The sequence below is a fragment of the Cupressus sempervirens genome, chromosome 3 (assembly GCF_028749045.1).
Source record: "Cupressus sempervirens isolate cs-2001-9-10 chromosome 3, ASM2874904v1, whole genome shotgun sequence".
NCBI lineage: Eukaryota > Viridiplantae > Streptophyta > Pinopsida > Cupressales > Cupressaceae > Cupressus > Cupressus sempervirens.
Window position 1 is genome coordinate 249722969 of NC_143120.1, and position 26611 is coordinate 249749579.

General features: G+C 36.7%; 1 protein-coding gene across 1 annotated transcript in view; it reads left to right on the forward strand.

The window, feature by feature from the left end:
• Positions 1 to 284: 284 nt before the first annotated feature.
• The window catches only part of LOC149565797 (uncharacterized), a 69593-nt gene continuing 43266 nt past the window's right edge, over positions 285 to 26611 (forward strand). Inside the window, exons 1-5 of the mRNA XM_089816386.1 lie at positions 285 to 609; positions 4168 to 4445; positions 4667 to 4844; positions 11138 to 11194; positions 11306 to 11340. Coding sequence (XP_089672512.1) covers positions 285 to 609; positions 4168 to 4445; positions 4667 to 4844; positions 11138 to 11194; positions 11306 to 11340 — 873 coding nt within the window. The remainder of the gene's footprint in view (positions 610 to 4167; positions 4446 to 4666; positions 4845 to 11137; positions 11195 to 11305; positions 11341 to 26611) is intronic.

Consider the following 26611-nt stretch of genomic DNA (forward strand, 5'->3'; position numbering starts at 1 on the left):
TTGACCCACCAACACTGCAGGAAGCCATGAGGAAAGCCCGAAGTATGGAACTTACAGCCCCTTCTAGCCGGTTCCCTCCCAGGAATACTACCTCTTTCAAAGACAATAGGAAGTTTGATAAAAATAAAGGGAAAAGCATTGAAGCCAAAGGGAAATCTACCACACCCCTAGATACAGAAGCATTAAATGACTTGTGAAGGAAGAAACTATGCTTCTATTGCAAAGGTCCATATGACAGGGGTCATGATTGTCCCTTGCGACCAAAAGGAAAAGCCAATAGAGTTATGTGGGCATACTACGAAGGATCAGACTCCGACGGTACGGCAAGAGAGGATGAACACACTGGTTCAGAATCTAAGGAAGAGACGGGAAAGCCAGAACAGAAAGAAGAACCTGAATTGCATCTACAGCAAGGGCGTTTGTCTAGTATTCAACAGGAAGGATCTTTCAGGTTACGTGGTGTCCTAGCAGGGCAGAAGGTGATTACATTGGTTGATACCGGAGCCACACATAACTTCATTGACGCAAGATTGGTTGAGCGTCGTGGTATTAAGACGGAAGAATTTGAAGGTCTTCGTGTACAGGTTGCTGACGGATACACTCTTAAGTGTAACAAGATAGTCAGAGACATGCCTTTACGCCTGAATAATTATGAGTTCAAAGCGGATTACCACGTGGTCAATATGGGTGATTTGGATATCGTTTTGGGAATGACATGGTTACGTTTATTGGGTGAGGTTACTTTCCGACTCAGGGACATGGATATTAAGTTCGAAGTAGATGGGAGGCAGCATGTATTGAGAGCTATTCGGAATAGTGATATCCAAACGATCTCTCTTAGACGGTTGGAAAGATTGGTGAGACATGAGGATCTTGAATGGGCAGCCATGTGTACTCTCATGCCTACACAGGAGGAACAACCCAAGACAGAATATCATCCCGACATACAGATATTGAGGGAAAAGTATAGTAAGGTATTCAGCGATATCCCACCTGGTACACCACCTGATAGAGGGATCGAGCACATCATCGAATTGGAAGAAGGCGCAAAACCAGTCATGATTACTCCATACAGGCATCCCAAAAGGCTTAAAGATGAGATAGAGAAAACCATCAAGGAACTCCTCGCGATGGGACACATCAGACCCAGTAAGTCTCCTTTTGCTTCCTCAGTAGTTTTGGTTAAGAAGAAAGATGGTTCGTTACGGATGTGTATAGATTACAGGATGCTGAATAAGAAAACCATTAAGAATAGATATCCTATTCCACGGATTGATGAGCTAATAGATGAACTGCATGGGGCATGCTACTTTAGTAAGATTGATTTGAGATCAGGTTACCACCAGATTAGAGTCAGAGAACAGGACATTGAGAAGACGACATTCAGGTGCCACTGTGGGCATTTTGAGTTTGTAGTGATGCCATTTGGATTGACCAATGCACCAGCTACTTTCCAGTCTACCATGAACAAGGTTTTCCATCATCAGCTGAGAAAATTCGTGTTGGTATTCTTTGATGATATCTTGGTATACAGTCGAACATGGCAGGAGCACATGGCGCATCTTGAAACAGTATTGAAGACTTTGCAAGAAGAATCCTTGTATGCCAAAGAATCCAAATGCGATTTGGGAATGACTGAGTTGTTATACTTAGGTCATATTATCAGCCGAGAAGGTGTACGGATGGATCCTGATAAAATTCGTGCTATTGTAGAGTGGCCTACTCCTGAGAACCTAACTCAGTTAAGGGGATTCCTTGGTTTGTGTGGATTTTACCGCAGATTTGTTTGCGGGTATTCACGACACGCGGCTCCTATAACCGATTTGCTTAAGAAGGGAGCTTTCGTTTGGACAGCAAAGGCACAGGCTTGTTTTGACAGGTTCAAGGAGATCATGACTTCGTGTCCGGTACTAGCATTGCCTGATTTCTCGAAACCATTTGAACTCCAGTGTGATGCCTCAGGAGATGGTATTGGGGCTGTTTTAATGCAGGATAAACACCCAATTGCATATGAAAGCAGGAAACTCCGTGGGCCAGAGAGATCATTCAGCATTTACGACAAGGAGATGTTAGCTATCATGCATGCACTAGCTAAGTTCAGGCAGTATTTAGTAGGTGGCAAATTCTGCATAAAAACTGACCACAACAGTTTAAGACACTTCCTCGGGCAAAGGGATCTCAATGATAGGCAGCAGAAATGGGTCAGTAAGTTACAGGCATATGACTTCGATATATCTTATGTTAAGGGCACATAGAATGTGGTAGCAGATGCCTTGTCACGCAGGCCACATCTTAGTTCAATGATTGAAATCTCTGAGGATTGGAAGCATCTGATTATTGCAGAATATGCCCGAGATTCATGGGCATCAAGGATAGTTGATGGGACCCTTGTTGATACCAGGTACACACTTGTGGATGAATTGATTATTTACAAGAGCAGGATATTTTTAGTCCCAGGATCGAAGGTGAAACAATTCATTATGCGAGCTCTTCATGATTCACCTATAGCTGGTCACCCCGGATACTTTAAAACATATAGACAGGTGCGAGAACGGTTTACATGGAAGGGACTTAAGAAGGATGTTTTGCAGTATGTTCGTGAGTGTTCCGTTTGCCAACAGAATAAACAGGAGCACACCTTTCCAGCAGGGCTTCTACAGCCACTTCCCATTCCGTGTCAGAAGTGGGAATGCATATCCATGGACTTCATTACCGGGTTGCCCAAGGCTCAAGGACGTGATTGCATTTATGTGGTGGTGGATAGGCTAACAAAATATGCTCATTTCTTTCCCATCACCACTACTCATACCGCAGTACAGGTAGCTGAAGTATTCTTCAGGGAGGTTTTCAGGTTACATGGGATACCCCGCAGTATTGTCAGTGACAGGGATAGTAGATTCTTGAGTCATTTCTGGCAAGAGGTGTTTCGATTATGCGGCACTGAGCTCACACCCAGTACTAGTTATCACCCGCAAACCGATGGTCAGACGGAGATAGTAAACAAATGGGTGGAAGGCTACTTGAGGAATTACGTAGCTGATCAGCAGAAGGCTTGGGTAAGATGGATTTATTTGTGTGAATATTGCTATAACACCACTTTCCACATGTCTATCCAAATGACACCTTTTCGAGCATTATACGGCTATGATACACCCAGTTTCATTGACTTATTGATGAGTGATGTTCGGGTTCCACGTGCTGGGGAATTACTGCAAGAAAGTAAAGATATCATTAGCTCTCTACGTGATAACATCGCTCGAGCACAGAATCAGTATAAGCAATATGCAGATCAAAAGAGGACGGAGAGAAGCTTTGAGGTGGGCGACATGGTTTACTTAATGCTCCAACCATTCCGACAATCTACTCTCAAAAAGAGTGGGTCAGAGAAGCTTAAACCCAGGTATTATGGACCATTCAGGATCAGTAGGCGAATAGGGGAATTGGCTTATGAACTTGAGCTTCCAGCAGACAGCAAAGTATATAATGTGTTTCATGTATCACGTCTCAAAAAGGCATTAGGACAGAATGTGATACCTTCTGCAGTCTTGCCGCCTCTGGATGATGAAGGGAAATTGATCATGGTACCGGAATTCATTTTAGAAAGCAGAGAAAAACAGCTTCGCCGAAGAGTAATCAGAGAATATTTGGTTAAATGGAAGGATCTACCAGTCGAAGATGCTACTTGGGAGAATGAGACCATTTTGCAGCATCCAGCTCTGAAATTGCTTGAGGGCAAGCAATATCCGGAAGGGCGGACTGTCATGTCCCTCTCTTAGCAACATAATTATAACAGGAGATTTGCCTATCATTGACTCTCGTAGGCAAATAATTATGGGAAGAGGGTCGATTTTGTCTTCCAATTAAGTAAGCGGGGCCTACTCATTCGAATATTAAATAAAGGTTGTATTCTAACTTTATAAAGTTAATTATTTAATTTTATAAAGTTAATATTTGTAGTGCAAGATGATTCCGGATAATTTCCAGAAACTTCCCGGCAAAGAGATAAATAGAGGACATAGGGCTCCCTTTGAAGGAAGCGATTAGTGGATTCAATTTCTTTTTCAATTGAGGCAATTTGTAGCCATCGGTCTGCAAATTCCCAGAGGTCTCTGAGAACGAAAACTCTCTTAGATCTGCATAACTGAGGAGGTGGGATATCTTCCGAAGGGTTGCACATTGGAGATGGTCTTCAGCCATTTCATGCTGAAACTATTTTGGATCGTTGCCGGAGTGACATCTTGGAGCTCCGAGGATTGGAGAAATTAGAATCATTTGGCCAACAACAACAGTCAGGGTATTTGGGAGGAACAAACAATGAGCCAACCAACGCATCAGGAGCAGATTTATCGTGCATCCGTTTGGGAACATTTGATTTCATGAACGGAGCCGTTTTAACAGAAGCGCACTGGATTCACATACTGGTCAAACTTACCCTGCAATCCGTGGTCTTTACATTTCCGTTGGGGCGCAATAATCAGCGCAGTCTTCCCTCGTCACCACCGAATCGCTAGGGTTACTGTGGGCACGAAGTAACGATCCGTCGGCCGACCAGATGATTGGGAATCGGCGGTTTGATTAGCAGACTTCCAAGTTTATTTGCGGAGGGCCGGAAAAAGGATTAGCGGGTGTTCCTTTCGAAATCCGACCAGGATTCTCTCCCCATTAGCCGTCAGATCACCATGAACATGGAGGACGCGGAATAAGTCAGGGGACAGTTGGGTCACGAGCCAGTGGAGATTGTGGATCGACTTTCAGGGAAAAAGAAGGACAAAACAATAAGGTGCGGGAGCCGGAATTCCATCTGAGACAGCAATGTATTCTCCGGACACTGATTGCGATTCATGGTAACCGCCGCTGTCAGGTCTCTCTCTTTTGACATTGAAAGTCAAAGACCTCAGCTATTCAGATTGTTTGCAATAAAGTTATTTTCTAAAATTTGTTGTTACTAAACTAATCCGCTGCATTTAGCTGCAACTTGATTGAGTGAAATAAACAAATCATGGATTAATTATGTCTCATGCCAAGTGTCCGACAAATTGCCATACTTCAGCATCGGCATTTCTTTTTAACTCATATAGTGAAGGTCAGAAACATCAACCCCTCAAAATATTAAGATTTTTGGCAATAACCTATTGAGGGTTATTTCATCGTGGTGCCACCTCTCCCTTTGCTGACGATATTACTCTAGTAGACCCACTCTTTAGACTTGTTTTGTCAATATTAGCCATTGATTGTTGTTTTGACAAAACAGGTTGACCTCTGCACATTGATGTCATTTTTTCATGTTGAAATAACTCTTGGATTTTTCACTGTACCCTTTCGTCTGATTATCTATTGTTGGTTGTGTCTTTTTTAATCTTTTTTCAATTTCTGCAGAAAGTGACTAAATTTTAGTAGCAGTTTTTTTATCCTGTGGAAATTGAAACGAAAAGCCAGGGGAAGTGAGATCTAGACTCATGAATGTATCTATAAGTGCTCATCATGTCTCTATCCTTTTATGAGTACTTCAAGTCAGATTCCTTCTCAGGCCTATAAATAGAATGGTTTTAATGTTGCGAGGGATTGTACGATTACCTGTGGGTCATACTTTGCTAAACATTGCCTATATCTTTTTCAGCTGTTGATGTGCTCATGTTAGTCATTTCTGGTGTGTTATTTACTTCATGCTAGTTGATTAATTGCTTGAGAGTGTTCATTGTCCTTTTGTTGGTCTCTTAGCAATGGATTAACTGATATTGCTCTTGCAAGATGTCTTTTTCTGAAGTCACTTGTATCAGTGAGGGCAATTTGATGATTATATCCATTTCAGTGAGTTTTGTTTTATTTCTAGTCAGGTATCTGCACTTAGTTTCTTTTACATACATTCTAGTCGTTTTTGTAGTTTCTGGTTACATCCAGAGTAGTATGAAAGGTTCAGGTTTACCACTGTACTGATTATTGCATCAAAATTTTATCATCTCATCTAACATAGATAGTCATTTTTCATCGTATGCTCAGTTTCCTCAGGTAAAATGTCTTATTTATTTTCATAACTTGCTTACCAAGTATTTGAGTTAATTACATTCTTGCAAGTTTGTAGGTCTTTTCAATCCACTATAAGGGTAGGGTGAGTATAGAAGGGCTACTATAGCCATAGTAGCAGAGTGGTTCCTTTTTGTCAACAGAGCCAGGTCAGTGATGGGTCCTCTCATTAGAGTTGCTCTGTCCTATACTATAGATTCTGTTCAACTATAATTGAGTAGGATGTCCAACAACTAGTATAGGTGATAAGTTCGACACTCAATGAGCCTAGCAAAGCAGACTTTAGAACCAAACTATAGTATCATCTGACAGGAGAGATAGTAGGAGCAGACCTATCCATATTGGTGGGGATTGCATGTGGGGGTTGGCTCTGAGTCTAAAGATCCATTTCCCTTGTCTGGTTAAGGTCTGATACGTAACACTAAGCATCATATCAGTCTTATTTTATTTCTGTTACACCCATAAAACATATTGCATCATTTAATAAAACCAAATAAACTTACATAACTATCTGCAGGTCTAGCTTTCAGTCTAAGCTTGGTTTTAGAACATCCAATAAATCATCCTTTGCTTGTATATTTTCAAGTCTGCATTTAACATCTTTCAGATCATTTTTTTTATGCAAGATATTTGAAATTAGAGCATTTAAGCCTTAAGGTGTCATTTTCATCTAGTTAGAACCCATTTTGCATTTCATATAATTGAGAAAAGTCTAATTCACTGTTCTCAGTCATATATGTTGCATCGCTAGAAAAGTTTCAAAAGGAAATATGTTATAATTTGTATAAGGCATGATTTATTTCGTCTTAATTCACATAAATGTTTTTTAATTTATTCGAAAAAGTTTTAAATCACTTAAATGTTAATGTATTTATTTTAAAATTTCTCATTATTCCCACAATCATCTGCAGTGTCGTGTCCCCCATTTGAAACCCTAATGGTGATGTCACCATCATTCTCACATCAATTTTGTGTAGTCGCTAGAAGAGACAAAATTGTAATAGTATATCTAGAGTTCATTAGCAACAAATAGAGATATGGAAATATTAGTGTACGAATCATTGATGCAAATTATTGAATAAGTAGAAAGATGCCATGCATCACGTCCATGTAATAGAGACTACTAAAAATATTAACAGTAGCAATCAAGATACTTACGACTTCACTCGATTAGGCAGTAACTCTATTGGAAAGGATTGCCCTTGAAGATAATTAAAGCATTATTAGACAGTGATGTTGAGCAATATAGACAATACAAAGCAAATATACTGATATATGTAATGCAGCACTGAGGAACCATGAGACAAAATGATAGAGGGGATTACGTAGTGATCACTATCATAAAACAGATAAGACATAGCACTCATAGAGGCAAATCCATAATATGCAGAAATAATATGATATAACAGTCTTTGGAAGAAAAGACAATTATAGGGGGGTTGAATCAGTCTAATAACAACATTGGCAATTTAAAACTTTTATTCAAATAATAACTTTAAATAGTGAAATAAACAATTATGCACATCAACACAATGACGCAATGTTTTACATGGAAACCTAATGCGAGAGAAAACCATGGCAAATAATTATTTTATATATAATCTTGTTCTTTGACAATGTTTTGGAGGCTTCAACCTACTAGAGGCTCCAACCCCTATGTTTATGAGCACCGACTCATTCGAAATTCCAACTCCCACACTGCGTAGGCACCAACCTACTGGCGGCACCAACCCCACTACTGTCTTTGCGAGCACCAACCCACTGTACACAAACTGCTTTTCCACCTTAGCGATGTTGCTTATTCAACTAATGATGGATACTATCTACAGATCTAAATACTTTTTCTTCCTTAGTCTAAATTTTTTTTTTTTAAAACATATTCTTCTCATACTCTGAATTTAATATATAACAGCTTAATAAATCTATATATTTATACGCACTACCTTTTTAATACCTTATCATAGTCCTCTCCACTGCTTATTCTTTTGCATTTCTTATTTTCATTATTTTCTTCTCTCTCATTTATTCTACTTCACATATATTTTATTCTCACTCATCACACACACATATATGTCGCGGGTGTCCCTTTTAAATAGATGTGCCTTTCCATATGATTTACAAATCTCATTGTATAATCAGACCGCAGCTTTTCATAGATCGTTTAATTTATATCTAATCACTCCTTTAATACTCAGTCTTTTATTATAAAATATAATCGCAACTTTACAATATTCAAATTAATCGCTCCTCTTGAAATTTCTATCCCACAAGCTTTTAATTTCTTTATAATTGCAGATTTATATTATTGGCTATGTTTCTTTCATCCATCGTATCTTAATTTTTTGTAATATCCTTATATGCTGGCACCGTTATCTTCTAGTCTATATGTTGATCATTGTCTTTAATTTCATCGTCAACGCTATAAAATTCGCTGCCTCTTTATCTTTCATCGGGCTGCGTCTTCCTTAGTTTATTGTCGTTTGTATGATTTATAAATTGCTGCAACTATTGGTCTTTGGCCTGTCAATTACTTATTCCTGGAAACTATCGTCTTCATTACTGATGATATCGCAGTCTAATGAATTATATTTCTGCCGTATATGTCATGCTTGCTTTAGTGTAAACATCTCATTCTGAGGCATCTTCTATAGATTTTGATAGTGTTTGCTGCTGTAACTTCTTTTTATTTGTGTTCACCATGTTTATTTTGGATGGAGAGACGACTCATTATTGTCATTGCCGTAGCTCTGTATATTTGTCCATTCGAATCTTTTCGTCCCGATAAATTTCTTTGATTACTCCCGATGGTTGCTTGTCACACATCATTATTGCTGTTTGATACTTTCGTTTTATTCCCTGTTATTTGTTGAATATGCTATAAATACATGTATGAAAATACCACTGAAGACTCAATGCTGATTAGAGATCCACGAAGATATGGCATATGATCACTCCAGAATATCTGACATTGTTGCTGCATACTCTAGACATATCGAATGCTGTGTATAAATATACATTGGTAAAATCCCCACAAGCATATTTTAATGCTTACTTGGGAACTCTTGACACCATCCGTATACTTGCGTATATTTTCTTTTGCCGAATGGAATAAATTATGCATTCCTTTGTATCCAATATGAGGTTGACTTACTTTTCAATTACCAATATGATTACATTTTAGTTTTCACAATTCCATATTTCATAATAGAGAAATGTATCTATGTTTCTCACATGTGATAGCAAAGAGCTGCAATCTTGTGCTGAACTTTCGACATTTTTCAATATGACGTTACTATGCTTGGCTTGATTATTTTATTAACTGGACCTTTCCAAGTATCGGGCTCGACTTACTCTATTTTATAATTTCATTTTGTTTGCTGGCAACTCTTTTGTCGTTTATTTTTTATTTAAACATATCTGCTTTCTTGTCAACAATCTCTTCCATGCAACCAATGTTTGCACTCATTCTATCTATCAGTCTTAGCCATACCTCTTTCATACACGTCTTTCACATTTTATCCCTTTGACATTGATGATGCTTATAGTTTAGCTCATACTTTGACATCAATGACATTGTCCTTATCATTATCATGGGGAAATAAAGATTAATCAGACTGAAGACTCTTATCAGCAGAGATACCTCAGTTGATATGACCGAATATATTGTTAAACATCTATGATATAGTTGACTATACTAAGTTCGAATATTATCGTACGCGATACTCAACGACTAATGTAAAGATTGCTTCCATGGCTTTGTAAACTAAATATAGCGAATAGCTGTTCATACAGTAAAGCAGGATATTAAGTGATGCACATGTATACTTTAGCATTCAGAATCTGTGGTTATGAAGGGAAAATGACACAAGGTGATAGCAAGAGAGTTAGAATTAATTGGTGACATTCAACAAGTCAATGATTACGATTAGTAGTGGTACTGGTGACTATCAAAGAAAAGAAAATTCATATATTAAATAACCGACTATCCTGAAGAGGTACACTTTGCATGTTATGGGAGTTACGATGGAGAAGACACATAACGCGTGCCTTCTAGTCTGGCAATCCTTCCCTTCGTTTAAGAGCAAAGTCAATCACACTTCAGCAGGATTGGAAGAATCAGTTCATAGATTATATCTGGTATTCACCCAAGAGGATATCAGAAAGGAATAAGTCCATCTTAGTTATTAGCAAGCACTGGTTATCAGCAAGTATATGCTGTAACTTAGTACAAAATCAAATCCAGAAACAACAGCACTCAGCATTATGGATTAGTGGAATCTAATAGCGTTAATTATGTGGTATTCTTGTGCATCTTGCCAAGAAAAGGGCTTAAGTCCTAATGAGGGGTCTTCTTTCCCTCTTTGGATCTTGGTTGGGATGGGAACATGTAAGGTTTGAATGCAGTAGAATTGGAGATTGATGGTGAATGGGTGATGCTCAGCAACCTTTAGTGGAAAATTGGGGTGTGTGTAGGGAGAATCTATAAGTTACTTTGGTTTCTGCAACGTGTTCTTGCTTGTGTGTTGGGTGGAAGCATCTCATGATCCTTTGTTTTGGTGTCTCTGACTATGCAGCATTCCTTTGATAGGAGCAGTTCATTAAGGAAGTCATGTAGTTATTTTGTCTAATCGTCCTTTTTGATGTTAGGGCCAGTCCTTATGATATTGTAATGCTTTTCTATAAAATATTTTTGGATGATGACCCCTATAGCGTGTGCCTTATCTCTGTACAATAAACTTTCTTTGAGAAGAATGATATTTATTTCAATTTTGCTAGAATCAACGTCATTTTAATTAAATTCAAGATGAAATCCATGATTATTCATCACACAAATGATAAGTTACCTGTTTATATTGATAATGGTTACAAGTCAAGGGGACCTAGTTGCACACAAAAACCCTTAACTTATAACAGGCTAGACCAAATGAGGAATAATGAAGTTTTTTCATTTGTGTAAAGACTTTCGATGGAGCTCATCTTGGGATAACTTAAAAACATATGGGTCAAATTCCATAAAAAATTGGAATAATTGAAAATGTTCATGAAAGCTTTCGCTTAATAGAGAACTATTAATACTTAATTTACTTGATTTTTAACTAGGATGTTGTATTTACAGCTGATGCACTTATATCTACCGGCTTGGCTGATCTTGGCTATGTATATGTTGATATTGGTAAATACCTATTTGCAAATGTTCTTTTCTTCTTCAGCAAAAGCTTTTTCATTATTATTTCAATTAATGGAAAATAATCCCCTCTCATCTTGTTTTCAAATGTTTATACAGATGATTGTTGGTCATCAATAACACGCAATTTAAAGGTTTGGATTTTCTTGAAGCACTGTGTAATCAAACTGAAGTAGTTTACAAACTCGCAGAAAATATTTGCTATTAATTCTATAATTATTTCTTATTTTCCTGAAATATAGTACACATTGAAAGAATCTTGTGGAGTAATAATTCTTTCATTCTGAAGCACTACACACTGAAAGTTATTTGGGTACTGGCCATAGGTAGAGCTTTAGCATTAACACTAAAGCATGCTCATCCACTAACAAACTATCCATCATTGCTCAGAATATGACTCAAGTGTTGAGCTAGCATGGAATAGTTGGCAGATCATTTCAATTACTGCTAGCAGAATTTGATGGCAAATGAACATTAAATATTAATTTATTACCATAGTTTGAATGTACCTCTACCAATCAAATAAAGGAGACAGGCAGAATAAATGAAACCTCATCCCTGCATAGGTTGTTCACAATGTATAATAAAAAATGCTAGGATGTATACCTAATAAATATATGTTTCTATCTACGATGCTTCATGTGGATTTGTTAAGTTTTTTTTTCTGTCTACCATGTGATCAAACCTATTGAGATCCCAGAAAAATTTCATGAAGGATAAAAAGAAAGCTCACTTCTAGGATACAATGGTAGCGATGTTTGTTGAAGCGTGAGATGTGAATGGCTCAAACTTAATAAAGTGCATTTAGTTTAATACATTTGGAAAAGAAAAACACTTGAATAAAAATGACATTGAATTTTTTGAAGTATTCATGCCAATAAATTTGGGTCTTGTAACTGACTGATGGATTGGTAGATGCATTAAGGGAGCTATGAAGAATTGAGCAGAGACTCCGTTAGACTTTCAACACAAGGCCATTGATGCTAACCGTTCTTCCTAGGATCGAACAACAAGAATTGCAAACACCCACTTTGATTGAATCGATGAAGCAAATCAAGCAGGATTGGGTTTTTCGAGGATGACATAAGCACATCTCTCACAGATTATATAGAACTACGAGTGAAGTATTCATCCTTTGAGAGTAGAATATGCTACAACAATAATCTGAAGTGGCAGATTGACAAATGGCTACACGACACCTTAAATCCTAAAGAGGATAAGATGTACTCCCAAATCCACCTCAACAACATGAGGGTACGGACAAACAAAAGACAATAATTGTCCCTTCAAGTGAAGAATGCCTAAACTCTCGAGTTAGTCGCAAAGGTGAAGAGGATTCTTGCACAAATTTCATCAAATCAACATTCGTTGATCAACTTGATGAAAATGCAAGTTCTATCAGTAACCCTTTCAATGTGTGAACTCTATTGGTGGTTGTTCAGTCACTTAGTGATACCGACTTTATCTATGATTGTTTGCGAGATCAATCTCTACAGTTGGTTGAATATGGAGTTTACTCTCTGGTTGGGCATGAGGCGTGAATGATTGCCATCTCTTCATGTGAAGGGCTTCCTCATGGAGACAAGTTGCACTTGAGCAATGGGATTGCATAAGAGTTGGATGAGCATGATAGCATTGAGGCTTTTGATCTTAGCATCGATGTGTTTTATGATTGGCTTCTATGAGATTCTATTGGTTCCAGGCATGACAATTTTTATATTAGAGTGGCACAGCAGAAACTTGATGGTGATATACGTCTCAAATACATTCAATTGTGTGCCTGTGATCATCATGAAGCTTGGAGCTTTTAGCGGATACGAATACTATCATGTATTCTTGGTTTGCAATCCTGGAGCTTCGTAGTGTGCAATCAGTTTGATGACAGATTGCTTAAGGGAAAGCAATCTCTAGGGAGGATCTGTAATGTCCCCATTTTAGCAAGATGTTTTCATTAAATTAACTAATAAAATATGAGAATTATTTTAATAAAAAATTATACTCAAATATAAATATTTAAGATATATTTTATAATTAGATAAGTTAAATAAAAATAGTTATATAATAAAAATATGAATTAGTAGATAATACTTTTAAAATATTTATCACTAAAATTTTCTTAATATATTTAAGAGCACAAAGTTGGAGAATGGTATTGATTATTACTATCACAATATAAAATTTGTTATTAAGAACTTTTACAATATGTAGATTTAATAGGTTAAAAAGTGGAAAAGTGGAAACACATTTTGTGTGGTGATAAGACAAAGTGTTAATACCATTCATTAACCAATATAATATTTGCTAGCTCAATCTAAGTTTTAACAAACATGTCACTGCAATTGAATTGGGATTTAGTGTCACTATTTTTATTAACCTTTAAAAAAGGTAATTTATGTGGAAGATTATGAAAATGACAAACATTTTGGTATTAGAATTTATTTACAGCATTACATTTAGTCTTTTTTGTTATTATAATTTCTCCTTTTGCTACATATTTCTAATAAGTTTTTAAATTTATTATTTAATACTTTGGCATCTGATGGAGACATAGATGTGCTAATATCCGAATTAAGATAAATTGAAATCATAAATGACAACTATGAAGCTCTAAAATTCAACAAAGAAGGTGCAACAATAATAATTAAAAATGAATGTAAGAGAAGGGTGAATTTAAAAGGAGGAAATAAGTAATAATAAAGATATCAAATGTAAAATCTCACACATGAATAGAACTTTAAATATATTTTAAAATTATTTATTTATTATTAATAAAAGAATAACTTGAATACCAAATCTTAGAATCTAAAGGGAGAGTTACTAATTTACGTTTATAAATAAGAACATTTTAATATAAAATATAAAATCTTGCACATGTGAACTATAAAAGTTGCATTGAAAACATAAATTCTAATATAAAATATCATGTTTTTTATTAAATTCAATTTGCAAAGTTTAATATACACTGTTATACATAATGTCTCTTCAGACTCTTGTAAAACACTACCCTTTCTTTTTATGTTTGTCTTTTCTTTATTTGCAGATTTCTACGAATCTCATCAGCTCTTCAACAATTCCAATGAAGTGCTAGTGCTCTGTTCTGGCACCAACCTGTAATTAAGTGACACTATCATTATGCCATTGGTTTTCATAAAGTGCAAATAAATGTGTGGCATTCCACCCAGGCTATGGAAGGAACCGCAAAACCTCTACTGTGAAAATAGATCAGCAGTGACAGTTTGCAGTTTTCTTCATTTCTCAGTTTTTGTTTAGCTTTTTAAAATTTCAGAATTGTTTCTCTACTAAATAAATTTCACGAACCTAAACATCAAATTAGAGTCTTTACAATATTGATAATTTTACACAAGATAATTTTATTATTCCACCTAGCACTTCTAGCGATGCAACAAGATGTAGATTTTTTTTGGAAAGGCGAATTGGAGATCAGTTCTTGTCTTCTTTAGTATGGTGCCTGCTCTTATCTTCTAGAAGAAGGAATTGAGGATTTTGTGCGGAGAAAGGGTATGAAATGTTGAGTTGAATCCAATTTGTATCGAGCTCCTCAAATTCATGCCGCCGGCCTGGACAAAGCTTTTATCAGGCTGTTAATGGGAGGCAGTAAACACACTTTCTGGTAAATTGCTCGCCGTTTAAAACTTTTGGGTGAGACATCATGATTTGTTGTGGGAAAGTCTCTGCATAGGTGGTCTATCGACTTATTAAATAATTAATTAATTTAACTATTAAATAAAGGGGGCCAAATAAAAAATTAATAAACTATTGTTGTGTCTGTGTCATTGTAACTTTGTCAATGCTTGGAGTGTTGATGTTTGGTAGCTTCAGTCAGATAAATCTATAGCTATATATAATTATATATGAGATATAAGTCTATATAACTATGATTATATTTGTTATTATATTAATTTTCAAATTAACAAATAGACATGTCCCATGAAGGGACATGTCTCTTCTTAGCCTTTGTTCATCATAAATAAGAGGTCGCTGCCATTTGGAAAACACATACCAATCCAACAATGCTAAGTACATTTGCAGTAGATCCTCTGAAAATCAACATGGTATCGGAGCCAAACTGCAAATGTAATTGAGCAATCAAATACATAGTAGAAAGATTTTGCGTCTTTGATAAGAGATGGACAAACATTGGACTTTGCAATGTGTAAATGACCCGCAAAATCTTCGAAAGAGTCAATATCCCTATGAATGGAAGCATCCAAATTAAAACAACAATTCAAACTCAGTCATTGAGTCAGGCATATAGCCAAAAAAAATCACCACATCCCACTAGAGGGGATTCAATGATCTAAATTTTGGTTTTTGGATGTTGGATCTCTATATTTGGATTTCGAGACCTTTGAGACTTTGTGTTCACTCAAATGGGTCCACTAAGAACTAAAATTCGTTTCTTGTCATTGCGTAAAGCACTTTCCAAGTAGATAATGCCAAGTGATGAATCAGGCACAAAAGAATGAACAAGGAAAGAACTAAATGTACTACATATTGTGAAAGGAACACAGAGAACACTCAGTGCATAACTTGTGTCACTTGAGTCAGAGTAGAATTCAATCCTGAGACCTACATTGAGAAATTTCAACGTTTAAGCAAGACAAAGGATGGTTGATTGTTGCAATAGGAGTTGAATGGGCATGTTAGAATTGACATTTATAGACAATACATCATCACGACCTAGATGAACCCTCCTAGGGGTCTACACCAACAGATGGCTTGCGACTACTATGAGCACTTCTTGGAGACACGTGACAGGATTATTGTGCATCCCTTCTACTTGAGCCGATGCTAGAGCTACACCCTCTGCTTCTCTCTGGGGTCTTTCAGAGTTGGTTCCCATCGGCTTCGTTGCCAAACAAATCATCATTTGACCAGGGACGAATAGATTCGCCGCCTTTGCACTTTGTCCAAGGTAGAGACTGAGATCCACTTCATCTTCCAGTGCCCTATTTATTATGAGATTAGAGACAGGTTCCATTGTTTATTCAGAGACTACAGATCCCTTTCAGTCTTTTTCATTTATTTCAACTAGTGGTGTCTTGCCCTTTACCTTCGGGAGACTTCACAGCTCCATGATCTTAGTTTACAACATAGTTATAGGACTCGGACTCGCCTTTGACTCGAAAAGTCAAAATTTGACTCAGACTCGAACTCGACGACTGGACTGGGCAAAGACTCGAAAAATTTTAAAACCCATGAAATTCAAAGATTTTTAAAGATTTTAAGATTGTTTCATGCATCTTACAGTCAATTAACATCAAATACACAATAATTGAAATAAATAGAAGCTACTTAATACACATAAACAATTTTGCATAGATCACATAAGTATAAAAGCGAATTTCTGAAAGAAAAAAATTGAATAACACAATATATACTATAAACTATAAAGTATAAAGCATAATAAACATAGTGTCACTCCAATGTCAAAGACTCAAATGTCTACAATATTCATGGATTATGAAATCCATGGTATCAAAAGTTCAAAACATATATCAAAATAACAACTAGAAGACTAAGGCTCATAGTTGTCTATGTCCTACAAGTACGCCTAAGATAAGTCATGGAAGATCGTAGAGCCATCCTCTCTCCCTATGTCTGAGGCTAAACCTCGTCCTCATCCTCACCCACATAATCCTCATCATCATACTCGAATCCATCACTCCTAGCTTTAGGGTCCTACACTCCGTCTCCTGACTCTCCTCACGCTCTAGCCACCTCCATTGCCATCGTTGCTACCTCAGACTCCTGATCCACCTGATCTACCCACTCCACATCTTCATCACTGAAGATATGATCAACAATCTCTATGTTCCACTCTGCATGTGGATCAACATTCTCTAATACAATTGGTGATGTATCAGTGCCCAGGATCTATCTATGGTGCAGGCGAAGGTTGTAGTGAACAAAGACAAGATCATTCAATTTTTTCACCACCAACCTATTGTGCTTCTCCAAGTGTATGTGCTCAAATAGACTCCAATTACGTTTGCATCCTGATGCACTAGATGGCTGGCTCAAGATGTGAATCACAATCCTTTGTAAATTTGGCACCTTTGTGCCAAACATCTCCCACCATGCATCTAAAATAAGAAATTTTAAAATCATATCAATAAATTTGACTTTATCAAATTAAAATGGTAATAGAATTAGAAATTAAGATGTAGAATCAAAGATTTTTACCAAACATCAATTCTGTCCTATTTTTCTTGCACAACTCCCATGCAAATAAGTTCCCTTGAGCTTTCTTAAACAACTCAATCTCACGGACTACAATTGTTCCAACTTTTAAATCAAGTGGCATTCTCTCTACAACATCGTAGAGGCTACTCCACACCTCATCATCAGCCTTGAAATGTGGGCTGAATTGGTATGCTAGATTAAGGAAGTAGGCTACTGCATGTATAGGCCTGTGAAGTAGATTGTGTCAATGTCTATCAATGACATCCTATATAGGCCCATGCCTATCTCGATTCCCTGCAAAAAAAGAGCCAATGGCCTCCTTCACCCTATCCATGCCTTCATAATGTTGCCCATTGAGGGCTTCTCTCCATCAATAGTTCGTAGGAGAACAAGCGGCTTTACAAACTGCAATCATTATGAAAGTTGGAAGAGAAGTAATCGGCTTTAATTTTTTTTTTTTAAAAATGAACAATAATTTATAACATAATTTCATAAACAAAATAAAGTTGAAATAAGGAAAAAAATTACCATAACAATATCAGCAATCGATGTCCAAAAGGAAGCCTCATAAAAAATGTGATCAGATGTATCAATCTCTGTAGTGGTCTTTGTATAAGATGATGCAATCGACTCTTCACTAACAAACATGCATCTCAAACCTCCCTTTGAATCAAGCAATGATTTCAATGTGAGAAAATTGGTTGCAAATCTAATGACCCCTGGATGAAACAACTCTTTTTTCTCATTGTGTTTCCTCATGAGGTTGATGACCCATGTATGATTATATATGAATTTGCATACACTCCTTCCTTGCTCTATAATTGTTTTTATCCAAGGTAATTTACTAAGATCCTCTAACATGAGGTCAATGTAGTGAGCAACACAAGGGGTCCAAAATATGTAAGGGTGTCTCTCCATAAGAAGCTTTCCTGCAGCAATATAATTTGTTGTATTATCTGTAACTATCTGCACCACATTCTCCTCGCCCACGTCCTTTATTACTTCATCCATTACCTCATAAAGATATTCAACATTCTTTGTTTTTCCTGAGGCATCGATTAATTTCAAAAAAATAGTGGCACCTGAAGAAAAAGAAAAAAATTAGTATAATGATTAATGATGAATCATGATTCATAATTTCTAAAGTTATAAACTTAATCACTTAAGTACATGTTCTACTTCTATATTTATAATATGTAAGACTCTAAGTACAATTACTTGATGAGAAGACAAGAAAGTTGAGTTTCTACTCCTTCTATCAGTCCAACCATTAGTCATGATGGTGCAACCCTTCGTCTTCCACACCTTACGCTACTCCTTGATTGCACCTTCTACATCAACCACCCTTTGGGTCAAAATAGGCCTCCTAGCTCGTCAGCACTAGGGGCTTTGAACCCCAGACCACAAACAGTAACAATATCAATTGCAATTTGCCAATAACGGGACATAAAACAAATTAAATAAAATTTAAAGTTAAACAAATTAGTATATTATAAATAAATTTGAAAAAAAAATACAAATTAAAATAAACAAAATAAGCATATTATTGTCTCTTGAAAGTTAAAACTTGAAAGCAAGAGAAGACATAAATTTAAATTTAAATAAATCTATGCTCCATGGAGTTTCTGGGATGGGGATGTTTTAGGGGACGGGAACGTGTTTTCGATACGGGTATGGGTCAAGCCAAAATTTAGGGGACATGACCTTAGGGGACGGTTATAAAATATAGGGGATCTAAAAAAATTTATATATGGAGAATTAGACTTCTTTAGAGATATATTTCAAATATGCATATCATAATAATGATAACATTGATAAACCATTCACCATAGAATACATGAAAATTGAAAATTATCAAAATTAAAATCAAAATGAGAATATGAAATGATGATATATGATATATCCGAATATCGCATACAATTAGCAAAAATGCGCAAAGGCTCCAAGTATCAATGGATCATCATCATGCTTGAAATCAAAATAACATAATGAAAGTAAATACTAGAAGTGTAAATGGGATGTCCAACTCCATAATAATCAAAAGCAATAATGTATCTGAGTATCTACAAAGCGGAAAGCTAAATATATGGCTGTCCTCTAGGAATCTAAATCTCTATCTAAATCAAAATCATCGTCAGTCTCTTCCTCTGAATCACTGGTAGGGGTAGGCAGAGGGTTCTCATCCAATGGAACACCAAGCAACCTTGGAGATGTGTTATCCTTATCACTCGCAATGCATTCTCAGGATTAACATCCCAATGTAGTGTTGGAGTTTGTCGATACTCAAGACTCTATCGCAACTATAGTCGCGATACACTATGAATAGCCACAAGCTTCTCCGATCGTCTAGAGGTAAGGTTGTTCCTCTTGACTGATTAGATGAAGCTATATGTAGACCAATTCCTCTCTGCAACAGAGGAACTTGCAACCTGTGAGAGAAGACAGATGGCAAGGCCTTTCAGCTCAGGTGCATCTCTACCATGCCATGTCCACCATCGAATCGGGTCCCTTTGAGCTAATGTAGCTTATCAGTCCTCGCCTCTAGTTTGCCAAATGTTGAACCACGAAGATTGGAAAAGTCAAGCCATTTCCCTCGAATTTTTGCAGCATCCTCCGCATTGCACGTTTTTGAAAGGGCCTTGAAGAAGCCCTCCATCACCTCTATTGAACAAACAAAAAATAAGAAGTTAAGAGTTTATAAACTTTACAAATAAAATAAAAATTTTAAAAACATATTATAAAATCATAAATCTTTAATATAAATTAAACTCACCTCCTCATCACTAGATGGAGGCACTCTCCCAGGCCTTGGTGCATACCATTTTGGATTGACTGCATAGGCTGCCATATGAAGTGGGGTTTTCATAGTGTTCCACCTTTTCGTTACAATAGGCTTAAGATGCTCCTCATAGAACTCCAAAGTAGGTTCCTTCTCTTTAATACCTTGCTTGATCTGCCCAAGCATGCTATCAAAAGTCTCATAAATCTCTCCAAGGCTAGGAGAGTCAGTATCAATTTATCTAATGACCTGCACAATAGGGTCAATGAAGGAGAAAATGAAAGAAAATTGCAAGTGAGAAACATCATATGTTAAAAAAATCAGCAAGTGCTTAAATTAGAAATATTTTTATTAAATTAACAATAACAATTATAATGTCAATTATTTAAGTTCCTTACCTCATTGTGGTCCACCAATTCTCATCCAGGATTCTTTGTTTGACAAGTCTTCCATCCGGGGTGCTTGATTCATGCCATCTATTCCATTCTGCATTGACCACCATGGATTGTAAGGCCTCTTGGACCTGAAGCATCCTGTCCAACAAAATGAAGTAGCTAGCATATCGGGTCTCCACAAGCTTGAGGAATTCTTTTTTGGAAAATGTCCTAAATAATGCAAGAGATGTGTGATGATTGCAAATAAACATTTGCACATCTCTAGCCTTAGAAACCATAGACTTTATCCAATCAATTTTTCCAGAGTCCTTCAAGGTGTTATTTAATGCATGTATACAACATGGGGTCCAAAAAATGTGTCTATAGGTGCTCTCTACTATCAATCAAGCTGATTTACACACTTGGGTTGAATCAGTGACTAATTGCACAACATTTGAAGCCCCTACCTCTTTTGTATCATCCTTCAAAATCTGAAATTGGAAGGATGCATCCTTCTTTTTCCCCAAACAATCAATGGCTCTAAGAAAATAAGCCCCTGCTGTACTAGTGACAATAAGATTGATGAGTGGCTGATGTTTGATATCGGTCCAACCATCCATGATGATAGAACATCCATCACTCATCCATGTTTGTCTCATATCCTCCATCAAAATGTTTAGTTTTGAATACTCTTTGTCAAGGATAGTGGTGCGTAATTTAGTCTCTCCTATTGGTACATATGAGGGATCAACAGCACAAATATCTTTGCACATTTGTTTATAGAATGAGGAACGAGAAACATGGTATGCTATGCCACAAGCAACAAGAAATCTGTCAATGGACTCTTCAAATCTCTCCTTTGCTTGTACGTTAAATAAATCAGCCACATTGGTATCTCTCTTAGTCTTGTCCTTTCCCTTCCCTTTACTAGCAGTGCTAGCGGGAGTGAGTGTGGGAGTGAATGAGGGTGTGGGTGTGCTACTTGTAAGACCCTCGGATTTCAATAACTCCCCCTCCACATACAACCTATTGACCTCAAGTTTTTCATCATCCTTGATATTTTTTGCAACCTTTCACCCCTTCCCCACCTATCCATAAAAGATGACAATACACTCTTGTGTAGCTCTCAAAATAATGCTTCTTACATATATGACACTCCCATTCCCTACTACCCCCCGAATTTTTCTTCTTATTGTTGTCTAGTTTTGTGGCAAATTGTAGGAGAGATTTCTTAGGGTTGAATGGGCCTTTGGCATATTCCTTTAGGGCTTTGGAAGGGCACTCAAATGGATTAGGCATTGCATCTTCCATAGGGACATCTGTATTGGGCTTATCATCCATGGCTGCCCTAGGTCTTTTTCTTGGTCTTTGTAAATGTGACACTTGAGTTTCTTGCATGGAAACATCCATTCTATCACTTCCCTCACTCTCACTACTGCTCATATTTTTGCCTTTGGATTTTACAATGTTTTATACTGCTGCAAGTTATGGAAAAAAAAATATTTCAATGTTCCATTCAACATGCCCTTTATGTCATTGGAAAAATTGAAAAATGGCAACAAACGACAATAAAGTTTGAATCAAACAAAAAGAAAATAAAAAACATACCTGGAATGAAGTAGAAATGAAGGCAAAACCTCCTCTTGCACCTCCAAAACACACTTCTCTTTTGTTGTTGTTGTTTTCCTCTTCCTCCTCCCAACTTGCAAACAACTCCAAATGAACAATGCTCTTTTAGTATTTACCTCTTGTTATTTGAAGCCACATTAGGGTTCCCTTATTTTAGAAACCTCCAATGTCCATCTAGGGCCTGAGCAGAATTGAAAAAATTAAAAAAATTTGGGCTCTTAACTTAGCCATCATCGGCTGGGAAAAAGGAGATGGCATTAGCAAAAGGGGAGGGTCGAGGGACGGGAATAGAGTCCTGGGTATGGGATTCTGTATCCCCATTTCTTAACAAAAAAATTTGCAAGTTTCGAGGACGGTACCCTTTTTTCCCAATTCGAGACATCGTAGGGGATGACGAAAATAGGTACCTGCGTCCCCGTTTTGTACTCGGTATGGGGACAAGCATAAAAGGTCTAGAAATGCATCCCCATGGAGCATAGATGAAAACCCCTAGTTTGTTTAGTGCTTGAGAAGATGAATAAGGACCAACACCTATTGTTTCCAATTATGGGTGATTCTATCCCAGAGTCATCATTGTGTTATGGCGGTGTGAATTTGGATTTTGCTATAGTGCTGCTATGGTGTTTTTATTTGCATCCAATTTTCAGATTTTCATGGTTTGTTCAGTTTGTGACAAATAAGAATGAAAACTCATGGTTTGTTTGATGGAGGATACTTCCCTTAATAACATAGACAGATAACAACAATAGAGAAATAACAACTAGTTGCAAGAACAAAAGTTGGCTTCTTATTATCTCCAAAAGTATGGAATTAGAAATTTCAGAAGTAAAACATACGAAGTCACAAGGGCATTTTCCTTACATTATTTTGTAAGCCAGAGCCACCAACAACATCCCAGAACTGTCCTAGACAACTCAAAGAGATTTCTTTTATTAGGCAATTGTCCACTGCCCAAGAAGGTTCTTGGAATTTAACTCTCGACCTTGACGTCGACCATCGGTAAATTATTATTATTTTTATATTTTATTACACTAGAGCAGGCCTCATGAACAACATCATTAGTCTTCTTGTAGGGAATAAATTGTGACATCTTTGAAAACTTATGAACCACCACAAAAATTGAATCATGACCTTGTTGAGTCCTTGGTAAACCAAGAACAAAATCCATACTGATATCCTCCTATGACTTCCTTGGTATAGGTAATGATTGATATATCCCTGTATTCTTCTTTGCTCCTTTTTCCATCTGACTTACTCGACAACTATGTACAAACTTCTTGACATCTTGTTGTAATTATGGCCAATAATAATTCTCACAAACTAGAGCAATGGTTTTATCTCAACCAAAATGCCTAGCCAACCCTCCACTATGCTTCTCCTTAATGAGATTCTCCCTCATAGGACTCCTCAGTACACAAATGACTTCCTCTAAATAGCATACCATTTTGGATGATAAAATGCAGTCACCTAGATCTATATAGAGTAATAGGTTTTGTACAAGCATTCCAAGCTTCACCAAAATTAGGGTCCTCTAGATACAAACTCTTGATTTCTTTGAACCCAATAACCTCAATTTGCATCTCTGTCAACAAAATTTGTCTCATGCCAAGAACACCTACAACCCTGTTAGACTTCCCACTTCTTGTTTCAAAATAAATATATAGCTTTGCAAAAACCCAACCCATTATAAATGTCACTAATTTAACTTTCCTTGATTGTTCAAATATTGTAAAGCTTGATGATTAGTATATATAACAAAAATTCCTTAGGAAAAAATTAATGTCTCCACTTCTTTAATGCCAAAACATAGCATAAAACTCCTGATCATAAGCAAAATATTTCTGGCATCATTTATTTTCTCACTTAAGCAAGGAACAGGTCTACCTTCTTGGCTCAAAACAACCCCAATTGCATTATCACTAGAATTGCAGTCTACTTGAAATGCCTAAATAAAAATCTAAAAGTGCTAAAATATGTTGTTCTGTAATTTTTTGTTTCAACAATTCAGAACTCTTGTCTACTCCTATAGTCCACTTAAACTCCTTCCTATGCCCTCTCATTGTTTTAGTCAAGGGTCTACAGACATTGCTAAAACTCCTCATAAACTTTCTATAAAAGTTAGCTAAACCATGAAAATATCTAACCTCACTCAAAATTCTTGGAGTAGGCCATTTGAGGACGGCCTTCACCTTCTCTGGGTCCATTTTTGGACCTTTTGTTGAAACTACAGATCCCATATATGCTAACTACTTCACAAAATTGCAATTTTTCATATTAATCGATAATTTCATTTTCATTAGCCTATTAAAAACCTACGAATATGGAATATACGCTCTTTTAATGTCTTATAGAAGATCAAAATATCATCTAGGTAAACAATGACAAACTTACCCTAAAACTCTTTTAGTACCTCATTCATGAGCCACATGAATATGCTTGATGTGTTGGTTAGCCCAAAAGGCATGACTAACCACTCGTACAAACCCTCCTTTGTTGTGAAGGTTGTCTTCCATTCATCTCCTTCTTGGATCCATATTTGATAAAATCCACTTTTCTTATCTATCTTTGTGAAAATATACTGATCCACTCAAACAGTCCATAATATCATCCATCCTTGGAAAGGGAAATTTGTATTTGATAGTGATCTTGTTGATGGCTCAAGAATTTGTACACATCCTCCATTCATTATTTTTCTTTGGTGCCAATACTATTGGTACAACACATGGACTTAAACTCTCACGAATCAACCCCTTCTGCAACAACTCGTGTACTTGTCTATTCAATTTTTTACTATCTACTAGAGTCATTTTGTTAGTTGCCTTATTCAACAAACTAGCTCCTTGAATCAAATCCATCTGATGACTAATCTTTCTCATAGGTGGCAATCCATTAGACTCATTATCAAATACAATATGCTTAAACTCATTCAACAAATCTACGACTTTTGCAGGTACATCTTCTACTTCCTCTTTACCAAATTTTGGAATTAAAGAAAAACACATGTTCTCATGCCTCATGCCTTTTAGAAACTTTCTTCCATCGACTAAACAGATTTTGGCATTACTAGATACCTTTTCTTATATTTCCTTCAGTGGCTTCAGCTTGTGTCAAACTCCATCCTTTGTAAGGGAATAGGTATTTGCACGACTATCATGTAGAACACACTAGTCAAACTGCCACACCCTCTCCAACAACATGACATGCATCCATGGGTATGATGTCACATAGTACCTCATCATGATAGCTCCCAATCTTGAACTTCACCGAGACTTGTTTGTTGACCATGACCTTGTGGTTGTCCTGAACCCAAGCAATCTGATGTGTACGTGGGTGTTTTTCTCTCTTTTTCTTTAATTTTGTGACCATCTCCTCTAACACTAAATTATTAGTGCTCCGACTATTGATAATCACATCGCAACACTTATCCTCACACTTGCATCTAGTGCGAAACAAGCTCTTCCTCTAATCCAACTCCTTTTCATTTATCAGGGTTCTCCTGACAATGAGGGTTTCTCCACTCTCGGCATTATCAAAGTGCTCAAATTGAGCTTCTTCTTCTACATGTGGAACTCTTTCTTGGCCCTCAACTCTCCTATTTTTTTTTCCTTGGCGTTGGGGATATTCATAGGCTCGATGCTCTTCTTCACCACAATGGAAACAAGTTCCATGAAAGCCTCCTCTTGCTAGTCCTTTCCCTCTTCCTCATCCTCTCTAATCCCTATTATTTTGATAATGGAAATGATTGAAATTATTTCCCCATTGGTTTTGACTATTGCTGACCTCATTATTATTTTTCTGATCTTCATTACAACCTCCATAAGACCGTCAACTAGATCTTCCACCACAACCTCTTCCACCTTGATTTCTTTCAAACTTATTGTTCAACTTTTCTTCTAGTCTTAAGGAAAATTGATATGCCTCTTCATTACTAGTCATTCTAACCAGACTCAACTCCTCCTGAATACTTGGCCTTAACCCATTAAGATAATAGACAATTTTTTCCTTGTCAGCTTTCACATGACATATTTTGATGAGAACTCAATAGTACTCTTTTGTATACTTTTGAATCGATCTTCCTATTTGCTTGTATTCTTGCATTTTCTTTAATAGATCAAGTGCATAATTGAAAGGAATAAATTGCCTTTTCAATTTCTCCACCATTTGATCCTCCTTGTGATGTTCTCCTTTCCCTTATAATTTATTCTAACTGAATCTCCTGCCATTAAACTTTTTCATGCCCTTTCAGTTTGGCCTTCGCAAATTTGACCCTCTCAGGATCTTTGATTTCTTTATGCTCAAAATATATTTCTAGATTATTGATGTAGTTGATCAGCTCCTCTTGGTTAAGATTTCTTGAAAATGGGTCTTTTTCCAATCTTGGAAATGGCTCTGAAAAACATATCCTCCTCAGGATCC